This window comes from Chenopodium quinoa, unplaced genomic scaffold (assembly GCF_001683475.1).
Source record: "Chenopodium quinoa cultivar QQ74 unplaced genomic scaffold, ASM168347v1, whole genome shotgun sequence".
Taxonomy (NCBI): domain Eukaryota; kingdom Viridiplantae; phylum Streptophyta; class Magnoliopsida; order Caryophyllales; family Amaranthaceae; genus Chenopodium; species Chenopodium quinoa.
This window is the reverse complement of record NW_018745684.1, coordinates 6,382,715-6,398,612: the sequence shown is the minus strand read 5'-3', so window position 1 is coordinate 6,398,612 and position 15,898 is coordinate 6,382,715. Positions and strand designations below refer to the sequence as shown.

The following is a 15,898-nucleotide window of genomic DNA, read 5'->3' as shown; positions in this document are numbered from 1 at the left end:
AATAATAAATCCAAAGAAAAGCCTCTCTAAACCTATAATCTTTCATAAAAAAATAAATAAATAAATAAATAAAAACTGAGAACTTACTAGAAAACATAAAGACCTAGAAGAAGAACAACAAAGCACAATTCTAAAAGACGAATCTTGATTGAGATAATTGAGATCAAGCCTCCTTCGACTTTACAGTGTGGAGATCAAATCAGTGAATCATATTAGAGATTGTATTCAAAATTAAAAAGGAAATTTTGTAAATTACCACCAACAAAATACACCTTTTTTGAAATTACCACCCAATAAAAAATTTACTTTAAATACCACCCCTTAAATTAAAAAACCAATTAAATTCCGGTGAAGTTTTAGACAGTAGGCCCCACTTTTTTTATTTCCTTCCTTTTTTTTCTTCTCTTCTCTCGATTTCCCTTTCTCACTATTCTATTGAACTGCACTATACTCTTCATCCATTCAATTTCTTCATAAATTCTCTGTCAAGTCACCAACCTCCCTCAAATTTATAAAGTAAAACTCTAAAAAAAAAAATTCCTTCTACAAATTCATCACTCTAGTGTACTTTCATGTTCTGGAATATGGGAAAGAAGTAGGAAAAGTCGCCATCTTTTGTAACATGAACCCTAATTGTGGAAAACCCCCAATTTAATTGTGCAAAGAACCCTAATTCAGAAAACCCCCAATTTACCCCAATTTTAATATGCGAAAAACCCTAATTCAAAAAACCCTCAATTTACCCCATACCTGATTGGAATTAAGCGTCTGCACCTGTGGGGGAGTTTTCTTCAAATACAACCTTGCAAAATTTGTGTGAATTTGGTAGAAATTGATGAAGAAATTGTGTACGAGTTTGAAGAGCAGTTTTATGGAGGAAAATGGGGGGAAAAAATAAAAGAGGGTCAAAATAACCATTACTAGTTGTTATGTGGGGCCCACTGTCGGAAACTGCATCGGAAATTTGAAAAAGGTGGGAATTTAATTGGTTTTTTAATCTAAGGGATGGTAATTTAAAATAAAATTTTTTTTGGGTGGTAATTTAAAAAAAGGTGTATTTTGTGGGTGGTAATTTATAAAATTTCCTTATTAAATTTACTGTAATAAAATTATATTTGTTGCATTTATTTTGACTCTTTATATTGCAGAGTCTAAACTTGTGTTTACACATTTAATTTAAGGAATAAGGGGAAGAGAAAAAACAATGGGTTTTGCAGAGTCTATCTCGAGTCGGGTTTGGTTAAGATCATTTAGTTTTAGTTACGTGTCCTGCCTATTCCAATTCAGTTGGTTTTACGAGTAGGCTATTCAATTTCAAATGAAGTTCAAATACAACTCATATTGTTTTGGGGTTTTTTGCTTTGTCCTGCAGGAGAGTTATAACTCTAAGACTGGCTTGTTGAATGTGCTGTACTTGAAACAAACGGAAGCTCCAGTTGTTTGAAGTTCTGCCTCGGACGATCAAGTTAGTATTTAAGGAAAGTACACGAAAAATAAAGGTAGTTCTCTCGGATCCCGAGATAGGAGCAGTAAATGCTTATGTAATAACTGATGAATGGTGGGAATCTAATTGTGATATTTTTTTTCCACTGTAATAAATGTCCCTATTTATAGGGGAGTGGGAATGCGTGCCCCTTTAAGCCAGATTAACCTAGGTAAATGAGCTGCGCCGTTTTTACGGCGTCTCGTAATTTGGGGCCTTGAAAGGCTCCATTTCCCTAATGATGGGGATGCCACGTGTCTTATCCTAGACTTATTTTGAGCGCTGCCTAAGGTAACACATATCACGTTCTGGTTGGTCCACATGTTTAAGGTGAAATTACCCAAGACACTTATTACCGTATAAATTTTATCAAACCTATATACGCGCGGTATTTCATGCATTATTAGATTTATCACGACTTACGATTACCAGCTACAGCTAAGTAGAGTAGCAAGAGTTTTGTTAAAAAAAAAAAAGTAGAGTAGCAAGAGGACATGTTCCATTAATTTTCACAGTAGATATTTTACTAATTTTTGTCCTGAAACTTGTACAGTTAGAAAAATCTGAGATTTTGCTAATACAATCTGCCAGACAACTGAACAATGAATATCCCGCCAACATGCTGAGCTTTTAGCTCCAATTTTATCCACAAAACCCCCTTAAACCCTTCTCCAAAAAACCTCTAATTTCTCTCTAATGGCGATTACAAATTCCGGAACTTTTGCAGTATCAGCTTCACCATTGCACATTGATTCACAATCCAAGGTACGCAGATGCATCCCTTCTTATTGCACTTTAGCTTCTTCATCTTCTTCTACATCAATTGAAGAAACTACTGTTGAAGAATCAACAAACCCTAAAAAATTTAGCTATAGTAGAGCATCTCCTTCTGTGAGATGGCCCCATTTGAAAATCGCTGAAATTCAACAATCTACGCAAACCCATTTCAATTTAACCCATAATTTACCGACCCATTTGGCGAAACCGGCGAATGATTCGGAGGACAGTGAAGAATTTGGGGATGAAGATGATGGGGGTGGGATGGATGATGTTGGGGGTGTTGTAAATGATGAGAATTTAGAGGTTTTGGGTAGGACTAGTAAGACTAAGGTTAAGAAGATGACTAAATTGGCGCTTAAAAGGGCAAAAGATTGGAGGAAGAGGGTTCAATTTTTGACTGATAAAATATTAGGGTTGGGGCATGATGAATTTGTGGCTGATGTGTTGGATAAGAAAATGGTGCAGATGACTCCTACTGATTATTGTTTTGTGGTCAAGTGGGTGGGTCAGTCGAGTTGGCAGCGAGCTTTGGAGGTTTATGAATGGTTGAATCTTAGGCATTGGTACTCGCCTAATGCCCGGATGCTGGCCACAATATTGGCAGTGCTTGGAAAGGCGAATCAGGAAGGGTTGGCTGTGGAGATATTTTCAAGGGCGGAGCCTTCTGCTGGTAATACTGTTCAGGTTTACAACGCGATGATGGGGGTTTATGCAAGGAATGCTAGGTTTTCGAAGGTTCAAGAAATGCTGAATTTGATGAGAGAGCGTGGTTGTGAGCCAGATCTTGTGAGCTTTAATACCTTGATAAATGCGCGTTTGAGATCAGGTCCCCTAGGGCCAAATTTGGGGATGGACCTTTTAAATGAAGTGAGAAAATCGGGTATAAGACCAGATACTATAACTTATAACACACTTATAAGTGCTTGTTCTCGTGAGTCTAATCTGCAGGAGGCAATAAAGGTATATGCTGATATGGAGGCTAATAATTGCCAACCTGATCTGTGGACATATAATGCCATGATTTCAGTTTTTGCTAGATGCGGGCTGGCAAGTAGAGCTGAAAGGATACTAGGAGAGTTGGAGGCGAAAGGGTTTCTCCCTGATGCTGTGACATATAATTCAATTCTGTATGCATTTGCCAGAGAAGGAAATACCGGGAAGGTAGGAGAGATTTGCGAAACAATGTTGAAAAGAGGTTTTGTAAAGGATGAAATGACTTACAACACTATCCTTAACATGTACGGTAAGCATGGAGAACTTGATACTGCGCTGGATTTATATGGAAACATGAAATTGTCTGGGCTAGTTCCTGATGCAGTTACGTACACAGTTTTGATTGATTGTCTTGGAAAAGCCAATAGAATGATTGAGGCTGCAAATTTAATGTCAGAGATGTTGGATAGTGGAGTTAAACCCACTTTGAGAACTTTTAGTGCCTTGATATGTGGGTATGGTAAATCTGGGAATCGAGTAGAGGCTGAAGAAACATTTAATTGCATGCTGAGATCTGGAATTAAACCTGACAAATTGGCATACTCTGTTATGATGGACATCCTTTCGAGGTCTGGTGAGGCAGGAAAAGCCATGGTGTTGTACAGGGATATGGTTCGCAACAATTTTTTGCCTGATCACAAACTTTACCTTTCTTTGATTCAGCTTCTTAAGAAGGAGAACAAAGATGAGGGTCTTCAAAGAATTATCTTAGATATGCAGCAATTGTGTGGTATGACTCCAGTGGATATATCTTCTATTCTTGTTCAAGGTGAATGCTATGATGAGGCTGGCAGAATGTTGAGGTTGGCTGCTGCTCAGGGCTATGATTTGAACCATAAAGACCTATTATCTGTCCTCAGCTCATTTAGCTCATCTGGTCGGCATGTGGAAGCAGAAGATTTGCTTAAATTTATGAGGGATCATGCTTCTTCATCTCAAGAACTTGTTGAAGAGGCCTTGGTAATTGTGTTTTGCAAGGCTAATCAACTTGATGCAGCTCTGGAACAGTACTATAACATAAAGGAGTCTGGCTTATTTAGTGGGAGCTGCATGATGTATGAGTCTCTGATAATGTGTTGCAAGGAATCTGAACTGTTTTCTAATGCATCTCAGATATTCTCCGATATGAAGTTTTTGGGAATTGAGCCATCTTATAATATATATGAGAGTATGGTGTGCATGTATTGTCATATATTCTTTCCGGAGACAGCACAATGGGTGGTTGATGAAGCAGAAGGAAAAGGCATTGTTTTTAAGGATGTTGGCATTTTTGTTAGTCTTATTGAGGCATATGGGAGTATAAAGGAACTGCAGAAGGTGGAGAGTATTGTTGCTCGTCTAAGGAAAAGATCAAAAGTAGTGGACAGGAGGGTCTGGAATGCAGTAATACAAGCTTATGCTGCATCTGGTTGTTATGAACAAGCTAGGGCAGCTTTTAATACAATGATGAGAGACGGACCTTCTCCAACCATCGATACTATTAATTTGCTGATGCAAGCTTTAATTGTGGATGGGAGACTAAATGAGCTATATGTGTTGATTCAAGAGCTTCAAGACATAGGTTTTAAGATTAGTAAAAGCACCATCCTTTTGATGCTTGAAGCATTTGCAAAAGCTGGAAATATATTTGAAGTAAAGAAAATATATAATGCGATGAGGGCTGCTGGTTACCTCCCAAACATGCATCTCTACAGGATAATGATTGGGTTGCTATCCCGAGGAAAACGAGTGAGGGATGTTGAGGTCATGGTTGCTGAGATGGAAGAAGCTGGATTCAAGCCCGATCTTTCAATGTGGAATTTATTGCTGAAAATGTACACTAGCATTGAGGATAATGAAAAGACTACTGAAGTGTTCAAGAAGATTCGAGAAGCTGGACTTGTTGCTGATGAGGACACTTACAATACTTTGATTCTGATGTATTGTCGAGACCGAAGACCTGAAGAAGGTTTACGTCTGATGCATGACATGAGAAGGAGGGGTATGGATCTGAAATTGGACACTTGCAAAAGCTTGATTGCTGCCTGCAGCAAGCAGCAGCTTTCAGATAAAGCTGAGGAACTCTTTGATGACTTACAAGCAAAAGGGTTCAAGTTGGATCGGTCTTTTTATCATTTAATGATTAAAATGTATAGAGATTCTGGAAGACATGATAAAGCTGAAAGGCTATTTAACAATATGAAGGAAGTTGGAGTGGAGCCCACCATTGCAACTATGCATTTACTGATGATGTCTTATGGAAGTTCTGGACAACCTAAAGAAGCTGAGAAGGTCCTTGATAATCTCAAATTATCAGGTTATAATCTTAGTACATTGCCATACAGCTCAGTTATTGATGCCTTTCTGAAACAAGGAGATTATAATGCCGGAATTGAGAAGCTCTTAGAAATGAAGGATGATGGTTTAATGCCTGACCATAGAATATGGACTTGCTTTATCTATGCTGCAAGCTTGTGTCAGAGTTCAAAAGAAGCTATGGCTCTCTTAATTGCTCTGCAAGATACTGGTTTTGATCTTCCAGTAAGGTAGCTATTTGTGAAACGTCCAACCAATGACAATACTACATGATATTTTGTCTACTTAATTTCTTTCTATGTGATCAGCTTTATGATATATGCTGATGAACATGACTCCTAATTTACAGGCTTCTCACTGAAAATTGGGAATCATCAGTTACAATCTTGGATCATTGGATTGAAAGATTAGAGCCACTTGAGGACAATGCTGCATTTAACTTCGTGAATGCTTTGGAGAACCTGTTGTGGGCATTTGAACTCCGGGCTACAGCCTCATTGCTTTTTCAACTGGCAGTAAAGAGGAGAGTTTATAAAGATAATGTGTTCAGGTACAAGTTATAAGATTTTAACATGTCAGTATGTTACTATGGTGCTCAAGAGATAATTGTTATGTTTAATTTCACAGTTATGCCTCTACGGGATGTTTGGCAAGTGGGAATGAGAATTTGGGGATTAGATGGTAGGAATGGGATTGAGAATTTAAAGCAATTTCCAGGTTTGGCTAGTCATGAGAATAAGTTGGGAATATATTACAAATTTGCTGATATAGCCTTACTAATATTTTCCCCCCCTTTCTTTTAAGGGTAGTTTTGTCTTTTAATAGTTAAAAACAATTCCCAATCTTAATACCTACCCCCCGTAATATTTTTTGGGACATAAAATCCCATTTCCACCCAAACTCCCTCCTACCATATTTTGTTTGTATGAAATGCCCTTATTAATTATTTAATTTAATTATTTGTTTCATTATTGTGTTTTGCAGAGTTGCTGAAAAAGACTGGGGGGCTGATTTCAGGAAATTGTCTGCTGGTGCTGCTCTTGTGGGCCTTACATTATGGCTTGACCTCATGCAGGCATGTTTTCCTTCTTGATTTCCTTTAACAAATTAACAGTGACCTGAAGATGATGAAGTCATAGTCTTGAGTGTCTAATTTGTGAAGGTTTGTTTCAAATTTGTCTTATAAGCAATGCCAGGTTAAAAGCTTGAAGACACTCTCCCCTCATATCTTCTTCCTGCTGCAGATTCTTTAACTGCCTGACTTATAGGAAAATTAACTAAGAAAGGAACCTAAATTTGACTTTCCAATAAGGGTCTTCCAATTTGTGCCACTCCCTATGTAAATGGACAAAGAATATTTCTATTTGGGTTCATCGTTCAGGCGTTCACCTGTAGGTAAAGGCAATGACCTATGTGACGTCTATTTACTCCATATCACTTTCTGCACTAATACTTTTGAACATCGTGAAATAATGACCTGGCCTAGTGGTTGTACCTTGAATTCAAGGGCAGTGCACTAGGTGAGCTTGGTCCAGATTTTGCAAAGATAGTGAACTGATATTTTGCGATTTGCAAAGAAAGGGAACTCCCACCATATTAGTGATTTTGAGTGACATCTTCAACATTGCTTTTTCCATGGTTGATAATTGTTTGTCAATGCATGAAGTGAGAGTATTAGAGAGGCCTTAATGTCTGTTTCTAGTGTATTGGAGATAACATCATGCCATTTAAGCAATGGCTACAAGCCTACAAGTCTAATAATGGTTAGGTGTCTTGGCTGATTCAAGGACACTAATATGTGTTTAGCACACCTCATTTGTGTCTACGGACAACGGGATATAGAAAGGGCATAACTCATGAGAAGCAAATGATCATGGAAAAGGTCAGATTGATAAACCAGAATACCAGATATTGTGAAGCTGGGTGCTTATTTTAAATTCAATGAAAACCATTTTGCAAAGTAGAGGCATGAACCCTGATGATGTGAGAACTCATGTAATGTATCGATAATCTAATAGAGTAATAGGGCATCTATAAAGTTGTATTTTGTGTATTGGTTACTGGGATTGATCGTCAATCCCCAAGTTCCAACCTGCGAGCCCCTAATAAAATGCCATTTTTTTAGTGTAGTGATCCTAACAACTAGGCATTGTGTTTTTCTGGTGGTGGTAGTGGTGTGGAGGTGGTGATAGTGGTTTGACTAGGTTAGAGGGCATCCTTATAGTTAAGGGTTGACAAGTCTTTTTGCATTCCTAAGGTTCTGGGAATCCATAAGTATGGATAAAGATCGAACCCTTTAAACAAAGGCTATTTAGCCGGTTAGCCCTTTGGTTAAGTCAAGGACAACTCCGTATGGTTAGCTTTCATTTTAAATATTTTTGGGGAGTGGGGGGATGGAGGCGTAGTTTGGATATGATTTGAGGTCACAAAGAATCTTTAGATTGTATTTGCTAGCACGCACACATGTACATGATTTGGAAAACATGTATGTACGCCACTGAAAAACTGAAAAGTGATAAACGCTAGTCAAATAGTGATCTAAGGGCTTAAATTTTGGAAAGATGGAATGTATATTGGGTCCATTTCTAGAACACAGTACTTTCTGTTATTTCTAGCATGTGAAATTTGGAACATATTTGGAGTTGCAATATTGTCCTGTAATGTCTGCTTTATAACTGTTTGGTGTTGCACTGATGCTATGCCAAAACAGAGTAGAATAAGAGATTTGTGTGGCATTTTGTAACTTGAAAGTATCTTCAAATATTGAGGTAAATTTAAATCCACAATTTCGTATATATTTCAAAGGCATTTTCAAGTCCATGAGATTCTTATGATGATTTGTAAGCTATTAGGCACCTCCAATGGTTGTAGCTAGGGACTTGCTTGCAATTTTCAAAAGTCTCTAGCTATTGGCTTGACTATTGGAGCTAAAATATCTAGTTAGCTTGCCCAAGATAATTTGCTTGTGAAAAAAATTTCCAAAAGATGGGAGATTGGTTATTAATAAAATTTAAATTAAAAAACTAAATAAGAAACTTGAGCTCATTTATATAACAAGCTAGTAGCTAACCATTGGGGTACAAACTAGCTATAAAGGGAATTAGCTTGAAATCTTATGTGGCATGGGCTAATTTGAGAATTAGCTTGCCATTGGAGATGCTCTAGTGTCTAGACTGTACAGATATGGAATTTCTGAAGTATCTGACTTCATGGCTGATTGAGCTAGAAGTTTATATAAATGCATTTTTTTCAGATGCACTGTTTTAAAACTTTCTTAACTGTGCAGGATGCATCACTGGAGGGTTCACCAGAATCTCCAAAATCGGTTGTTCTAATAACAGGGACAGCAGAATACAATATGGTCTCACTAAACAGCACATTAAAGGCATATCTTTGGGAGATGGGATCACCTTTTCTGCCTTGTAGGACAAGAAGTGGACTTCTGATTGCAAAGGCTCATTCCCTTAGAATGTGGTTAAAAGATTCCCCATTTTGTTTCGACCTTGAGCTGAAAAACGCTCCCTCAATTCCACAGTCAAACTCAATGCAACTTATGGAAGGATGCTTCATGCGACGTGGCCTTGTTCCTGCTTTCACGGATATTGCTGAAAGACTTGGAGAAGTGCGACCAAAGAAATTTGCAAGATTGACATTGTTGTCAGATGATAAAAGAGAAAAGGCCATTCAAGCTGACATTGATGGAAGGAAAGAGAAGCTAGACAAGATGAAGAGTAAGGGCGGTGTAACTTTGAAAAGGAAAGTGGGGCACCAGAAAAGAAAGTTTGTAAGGAAATCAATGGCATCAAACACCAAAAAGATGCTTCCTCGGTGATTGTTGCTTCCAAATAAGTGTGATTATATCTGTCTGTCGATGAGATGTCTTTACCCATTCTTCAAGGGTAAATCTTATGCTTTTTGCAAGCCATAATTGGGGAAACTTGGGCACTGCGGCAAAAGCGGGTTTCATAGCTGTTTCTGCCTTTCATACTTTCTGGTGATTGATGATCTGAGTGCTATCCATAGAGCTCACTTCAAAGGCATAGCACGGTGCTTTTTTCAGACAATTTTGCACAGTATTGTCTGCACATATATGCATGATGTATGAAGCCAAAGGACTGTTTCACACCAGAGCTGCTGCTAATATTTCAGGTCAGAGATTGTACTTAATTCTCATGATGGATTTGTATTTTGAAAAATTATAGTAGGGAATCAGTTTGCTGCGTTGGTTCCATAAATCTTGATATCTCTGCTGACTAATGATTTGATGTTCCTGTGGATCTATGTGGTGGGGTGGGGAGTGGGGTTGTTCTTGTAGTGATAGTGATTATAACGCTCATGATAGCAGTATAATTACTACGCCTTGTTCTCTTCAACTTACACACACACACACAAAAAAAAAAAAAAAAAAAAAAAAAACACTACTCGCAACAAAAATCAGTCTCAATTCGTAAAAAAATCAATTGTACCCAATATAAATTAGTTTTACTTGGTAAAATTTAGTAATTTCATAGAACAAATAACAATCGTGAATCATAAAAATCAGCTTTAATCACTAAAATTGGTTTCAATTAGTTAAAATATTTAAATCAGGTAAGAGAAACAGGGCTTTAGTGGCTTCATAATAGCCATTACATTGTTCATTCTCTTCCCCTTGTTCAAGTGGAAAAGTATCCTCATCAAAGTCCTGACATGTATGTACTGCAGAAGATAAAGCATTATATGCTCCAATTTTTAAAAATCTGCTGCAGATTTAACACTATTTGCTCCAGTTATAACCAATGTACCCATTTGGCTTTGATGAGTATAGCTATGGTCTTGGACTGGAGCAATTAGCTAATTTTCCTAGAGTGGGCATTTAGAATAAAAGATTCTTTCTGATACCATTTATACTGTTATTGGTTGCCCTCTTTAGCTTTCAGAGGTCAATATTTCTCTTTTGAAGGGTATCTTGGCAAGCCTGACGAAAGTGAAACTGTGGTATCACCTGAAAGCTTCTTGTAGCATTGTTACCTCGTCAATAATATCTGTAATTTTGGCCTTTAATTTTCCTTGCATCACCTATGCTAGTTAATGTCTGATGTTTGTAGTTGACTGTGACATGTATGAATAGTATGATGCTTCAAAAACTATTTAATAAAAAGAACTTGATGCCACTATGTCAGGCACTTGTAACCAGCACCTGTATTCTAGTAGTGGCGGCTTGAGTATAAGAAAATTTGAGCATCCTTTCCTTGCAGACCAGAAAAAGATTAACGTTTGGTGGAAAGAGTGGTGACTTGAGAATGAGTTGAAAAATCTCAGATGTAGTTGATCAATAAGGTATATCATTCTTTGCTAACTTTCCCTTTGAATTGTGTTTCCTTGATTCACAACAAACTTTCCGTTGAACTTTTTATTTTTCTCTGAAAGGATCAACAGCAACAAGTTAAAGAATTATGGGAAGTGATGACCAGCGATGTTTCCAAGTGATTGAAAACAGCAAAAAGCGTTAGTTTACACGAAGTATAAATGATGAGATTTGGGGAGAACCCCATGTATGACCAGCCTGCATGATTCAATCTGGTATAGGAAAAAATCAAATTTCAGAGGCAAGTGAAGCACGACAAAGAGATCAATGCTAAGAAAAGATTGAGACAGCATTACAGGAAGTTAAGTAGATTAAAGTAGGTTTAATTTTCTACTCGTAGTGTATAATTGGATCATGTCTGTTTGCTAAGTGCTGTATTTGGTGCCAAAAAATGGTGTAAATATTGTATTAATGGCTTATTGAGCAATGATCACGAGCCTTCTTTTTATTAACTCTACTTGTTTAGTTTTTCTTTTTTGTGTGGCCGTTCGTGTGTGTTTTGCTATTTCTTTTCCTTTTTATGATGTTCAGGTGGACAGTGATAGTTGAAAATTGGAGTAGTCATCTTGATATTCAGTCTATTGATTTTGAAGCTGACCTCGACTACTACTTGGTAAAAATGACACCGGGAGCCATTGATATACAATTATTCTGTTGTCTGGTCACTCGCATGCTGTGTTCAGAACTCTGCTGTGTGAATATTGAGGACTATTGTTTGTATGAACCCATTTTCTTAACGAAGAACTACCGTTTCGATTCACTAGGGGTGCAAATAGACTCAACACTCAAGTTGTATAAACGAGCTGTGCACAGGTTGCCATAACTATTCTAGAGAATAACACTAGGTCTCGAGTACAATTTCAATTGCAAATCAATGAAATTTGATTTGCTAAATCTTGGAGAAGGATGAACAAATTTCGAAATATTTATTAATATTGTCTTGGTACTTAATATACTATGCAAGATTTTCGTAGAGGGAAATCGTCAAATTGAAAAATGAATGTTCTAACCAATGCAAATGTTCCAAACAAGTTGGTGCTATTTTATTAGATAGCCAAGCAAAGCAAAATCTTTATAACATAAGACTAGTGTCACATTATCAGATCTCTTTTTGAATTTACTAAGTATATGTTTTGTAGTTATATACTTCGTTGTAAAGAGAGAGCTGTAAGGGCAATAATGTAAACGAGATTTAATTCTAAGTTTTGGATACCACCCTCAAAAACTTCAACTAATTTCAAACAAACAAATCGATAGTATGTTTTTTACACATTACACCTTACAAGCTTTCATCTTTATTTTTTTTGTTTTTGGAAAAATTTTCATAGAAAGCCTGCAGATGTTTTTACTAAATTTCAGCTGTCATTTACATACATATAAAACTGAGAGGATATTTTTATTTTTTTTTGACAAGAAGAAAAAAGTTTTCATTAATGAAAGATAGTCAAACGACACTTAAAAACAATTTCTAGGAAATCTAAAATTCCAACACAAGTTCAAATCACCTTAGAACTAGTTACATGGCAGATTCGATCAACGATCGCCTTAATAAAAAACTTCATCCGAAACAATACAATTTGTGAGTTAGCACTAATTTGGCTTGAGATCCACGGATGAATAATTGTTTGGGTGAAAAAACTCATATGGCCTTCTAGATACCTTCGGAGATTATGAAACCATAAATCTTCAATCTTTGACAAACGAACAAACAAAGAAATTAAGCCTAATAGAATAATCATCATCTTAAAGATGAGATCCATTTATTGAAAGCAATTAAAAAAATTTTTGGGGCTTACCACCGGTAAAAACACCGGTGGAAGCCCCTACAAAAATTTACAATTGAGATCAGAAGAAAAGAGATGAAAGAGAAAGAGAGAAAAGGAGAAGAGTGAAGGAAAGCCTTCAAAAAATTAGAAAAAATTAGCAATGGAGGCTAGAAAAACCCTCTCAAAGAAGAAACCCTAGAGGGAACCAAAAACCCTCCCAAAGAGAAAACCTAGAGGGAACAATTGGTAAACTGAGAGTAAGGCTGCTAATTGAGCAAGGCAACTCGTGAGCAGCTCAAACTCGAATTGGTTAACGCTCGGTCAAAACTCGACTCGAGTTTGCTCGTGCTCGCTCGAATCAGCTCGAAACTCGATAAGTGTACAAGAAATTCAATATTTTTTTATTCTTCTATCTTTAAAAACAAACATTTACTTTGACACTTAATAAATTTAAAATAATAAACTTAAGTAGGAAAAATTTATATAAAGAGAATAAAATATAATCAACAAATATTTGAAATTCAAGAGACCTAAACCTTTAAACGAGCAACTCGTGATCGACTCAGCTCGACTCGAAAATTAGCGAATACGAGTCGAGCAACCCTCTACTTGTAATCGACTCGCTCGATTAGCACCCCTAACTAAGAGGATATTTACCGGAACAAATGGAACCACCAAATGTCTCACTTCTCTAATACACATACACTACCGTGGTGAATAGCCTAACTCTGTTAAATTCAGCCATGCACAAATCAGCTCAAAGATTTATACTCCGTACTTTTTTTTTTTTGAGAAAAAATTATACAATTATACTTGCTCAGTCTGAAATTATTATCATGATTAAAAGTGTAATTAAACTACTACTATCAATCAATTACATTATATTAAAGGCGAAACATAACAAGACACTTGGCAACATAATATAAAAAGTTTTCCCTCCAAAATTACTTACTAAAAAAAACTTATTGTTACATAAAAAATAAGGAAAAATTCATGGGAATAATCTCACCTTTGGGTCATTCGTATTTAATAATCCCACCTTTGGATTATTTTTTAATAATCCGATCTTTGGGTGCCTTTAATTTTTATTGGTCCCATTTGACCAAAAACCAGTTAAACCGGTCAAAATTTTTTATTTTGTTTTAATTCATTTTCAATTTTTTGTTAACTTAAAAAAAAAAGAATATCAGCCCCCTTCCTCATTGATTCTGGCTGCCAGAATCCCCGTCCGGCGACCTCTCTCATTTCCGGCCACTCCCTTCCCCTTCCCTTCCCCTCTCTTTCTGGGTGTCGTGTCACCGTTCTTCGTGAACGCACCTTCTAGGTCTTCAATTGGTCCAAGATTGAAGATGCTCCTTGCCAAATTGCTGCAATTAAAGGTTGAAATTGTTGCAATTGGTGGCGAATTGATGTTTTACAGGTGGCAAATTGATGTAGTTTATGGTGTTGTTGGTGGGCGAAGCTAATGGTGCGGCTGGTGATGATGTTGCGGGAGTTGTGGCTGGTGATGTTGCGGTGGAAGTGGTGTGGCTAGTTGTTGTTGTTGCTGCAGACTGGCGTTGCGCTGTTTGGCAGGGGTAAGGTGCGTGAGATGGTGGCAAGCTGGTGCACTAGTTTGAAGTTGTTGTTTGTGGATGGTGTGCAGGTTGGTGATTGGTTGTGGTGTGGTGCGGCTCGGCTCGGTGGTTAATGCGGTCGGTGGCTGGTGGGGTGGGGTTCCTTACTTCCGGAGGTGGAGGTGTGGTGGTGCTGGTTCGTGGTTTCATGGTGCTCGATGGTGGTGCTGGTTCGTGGTTTCATGGTGCTCGTGGTGGTGCTGGGTGGTGGACATGCGGTGCTGGGTGGTTAATTTAATTTTGGTTTTTTTTTCTTTAAATAAATTTAATTTTTTAAAAAAAATTTTTGACCAATCACAGGCCGCCACGTGTCATGTAACCTGTTATAACAGGTTACATGACCTGTGGGGACCAATAAAAATTAAAGGCACCCAAAGGTCGGATTATTAAAAAATAATCCAAAGGTGGGCTTATTAAATACGAATGGCCCGATGGGATTATTCCCATGAATTTTTCCTAAAAATAAGATTGTATCTAAATTATGACTTTTACTTAATACAAAATCTAAGATGAACTTCCTTAAATATCAAATTGCCCATTATAACTATTATTACATATTTAATTATGTTCTTTCACATATAAATCATACTTTTTAATACCGAGTCTATTCATAATATTTTATATCAATTTTTTTTATATATAAATTTATTGTCATTATAATATTTAACAACCGTGCATTGTTCGGGATTTAATCTAGTTATAACTAATTTTGATGGAGATAGTACTTATTTGGTTTCAAATTACAATGAGAATCTCAAAATTTCTTTTATTGTACTGTAATGTATTTAATTTTTTAGTTTATACAATTTGACTTTTACGTATCTCAATTCACAACTTCGATCATTATCTATTATTATGTTGATATTCTAAAAGTGTATACATTGAGATAAACTTCAAAAAAAATTATAAAAAGTACATCACTATGTTTTTGTATATGTATTACAAATTATTGTAAAAGAGAGCACGTGATCAAAGTTAAATCACAAAGTAAGTTAAAAAAGAAAAAAAAACAAAAAAAAAATTGGAGGAGTGCACCATCCAATAATACTCTAATTTCGTATAAGTTAATCCTTTTTTTTTTTTTGAAGAAATATAAGTTATTCCTTACATACAAGTATTTGAATGGATTGGATGATTAGATAATATGGAGAAATAAGTTGTATTAATAATTGGTCAATTGAAGACTACAACGTTATTGGGCAATTGCGAAGTATGACTTGTTAGCAGGTTGTATTAATATCTATGAGGTCTTGATCTAATGATAAAGAATGAGGGCTTGTATACGATAAGTCATAGATTTGAATCCCCTTTCTACATATTTGTAAGGCTAAGTTGTACCACCTTTGTAGTTCATTTGCATCCAAAAAAAAAAGTTAGATTAATTATCTCTTAGTTGAATGTTGCTTGATTGTGTAAAATAATCAATTAGGAGATACTCTTTAATATTTATACAACTATATTTACAATCCATTCTTTCAAAATCCTCATACATCAAGCATTTTGGAATCAAACCTCTCATTCTCTGTAATTAAACACTTATATTAGTGATTTGGACTAATTAAACCTCTATTAACTCCCCAACCTTTTTAACTAAACATCTTAAACATGATTATAAAAA

The 15,898-nt window shown here is 36.4% G+C and overlaps 1 protein-coding gene across 2 annotated transcripts; it reads left to right on the top strand.

Moving 5' to 3' along the window:
* Window positions 1–1,798: 1,798 nt before the first annotated feature.
* Window positions 1,799–11,355, top strand: LOC110717893 (pentatricopeptide repeat-containing protein At3g18110, chloroplastic-like). 2 transcript variants are annotated; one of them, XM_021896681.1, is made up of 6 exons: window positions 1,799–5,781; window positions 5,901–6,101; window positions 6,536–6,626; window positions 8,838–9,700; window positions 10,789–10,870; window positions 10,961–11,355. In XM_021896681.1, exons 1-4 carry the CDS (start codon window positions 2,180–2,182, stop codon window positions 9,381–9,383), a joined length of 4,440 nt encoding a protein of 1,479 aa, XP_021752373.1. In that variant the 5' UTR covers window positions 1,799–2,179; the 3' UTR covers window positions 9,384–9,700; window positions 10,789–10,870; window positions 10,961–11,355. The 2 variants fall into 2 exon arrangements, with proteins under 2 accessions (XP_021752373.1, XP_021752372.1); XM_021896680.1 differs by having other exon boundaries at window positions 10,714–10,870.
* Window positions 11,356–15,898: the final 4,543 nt, after the last annotated feature.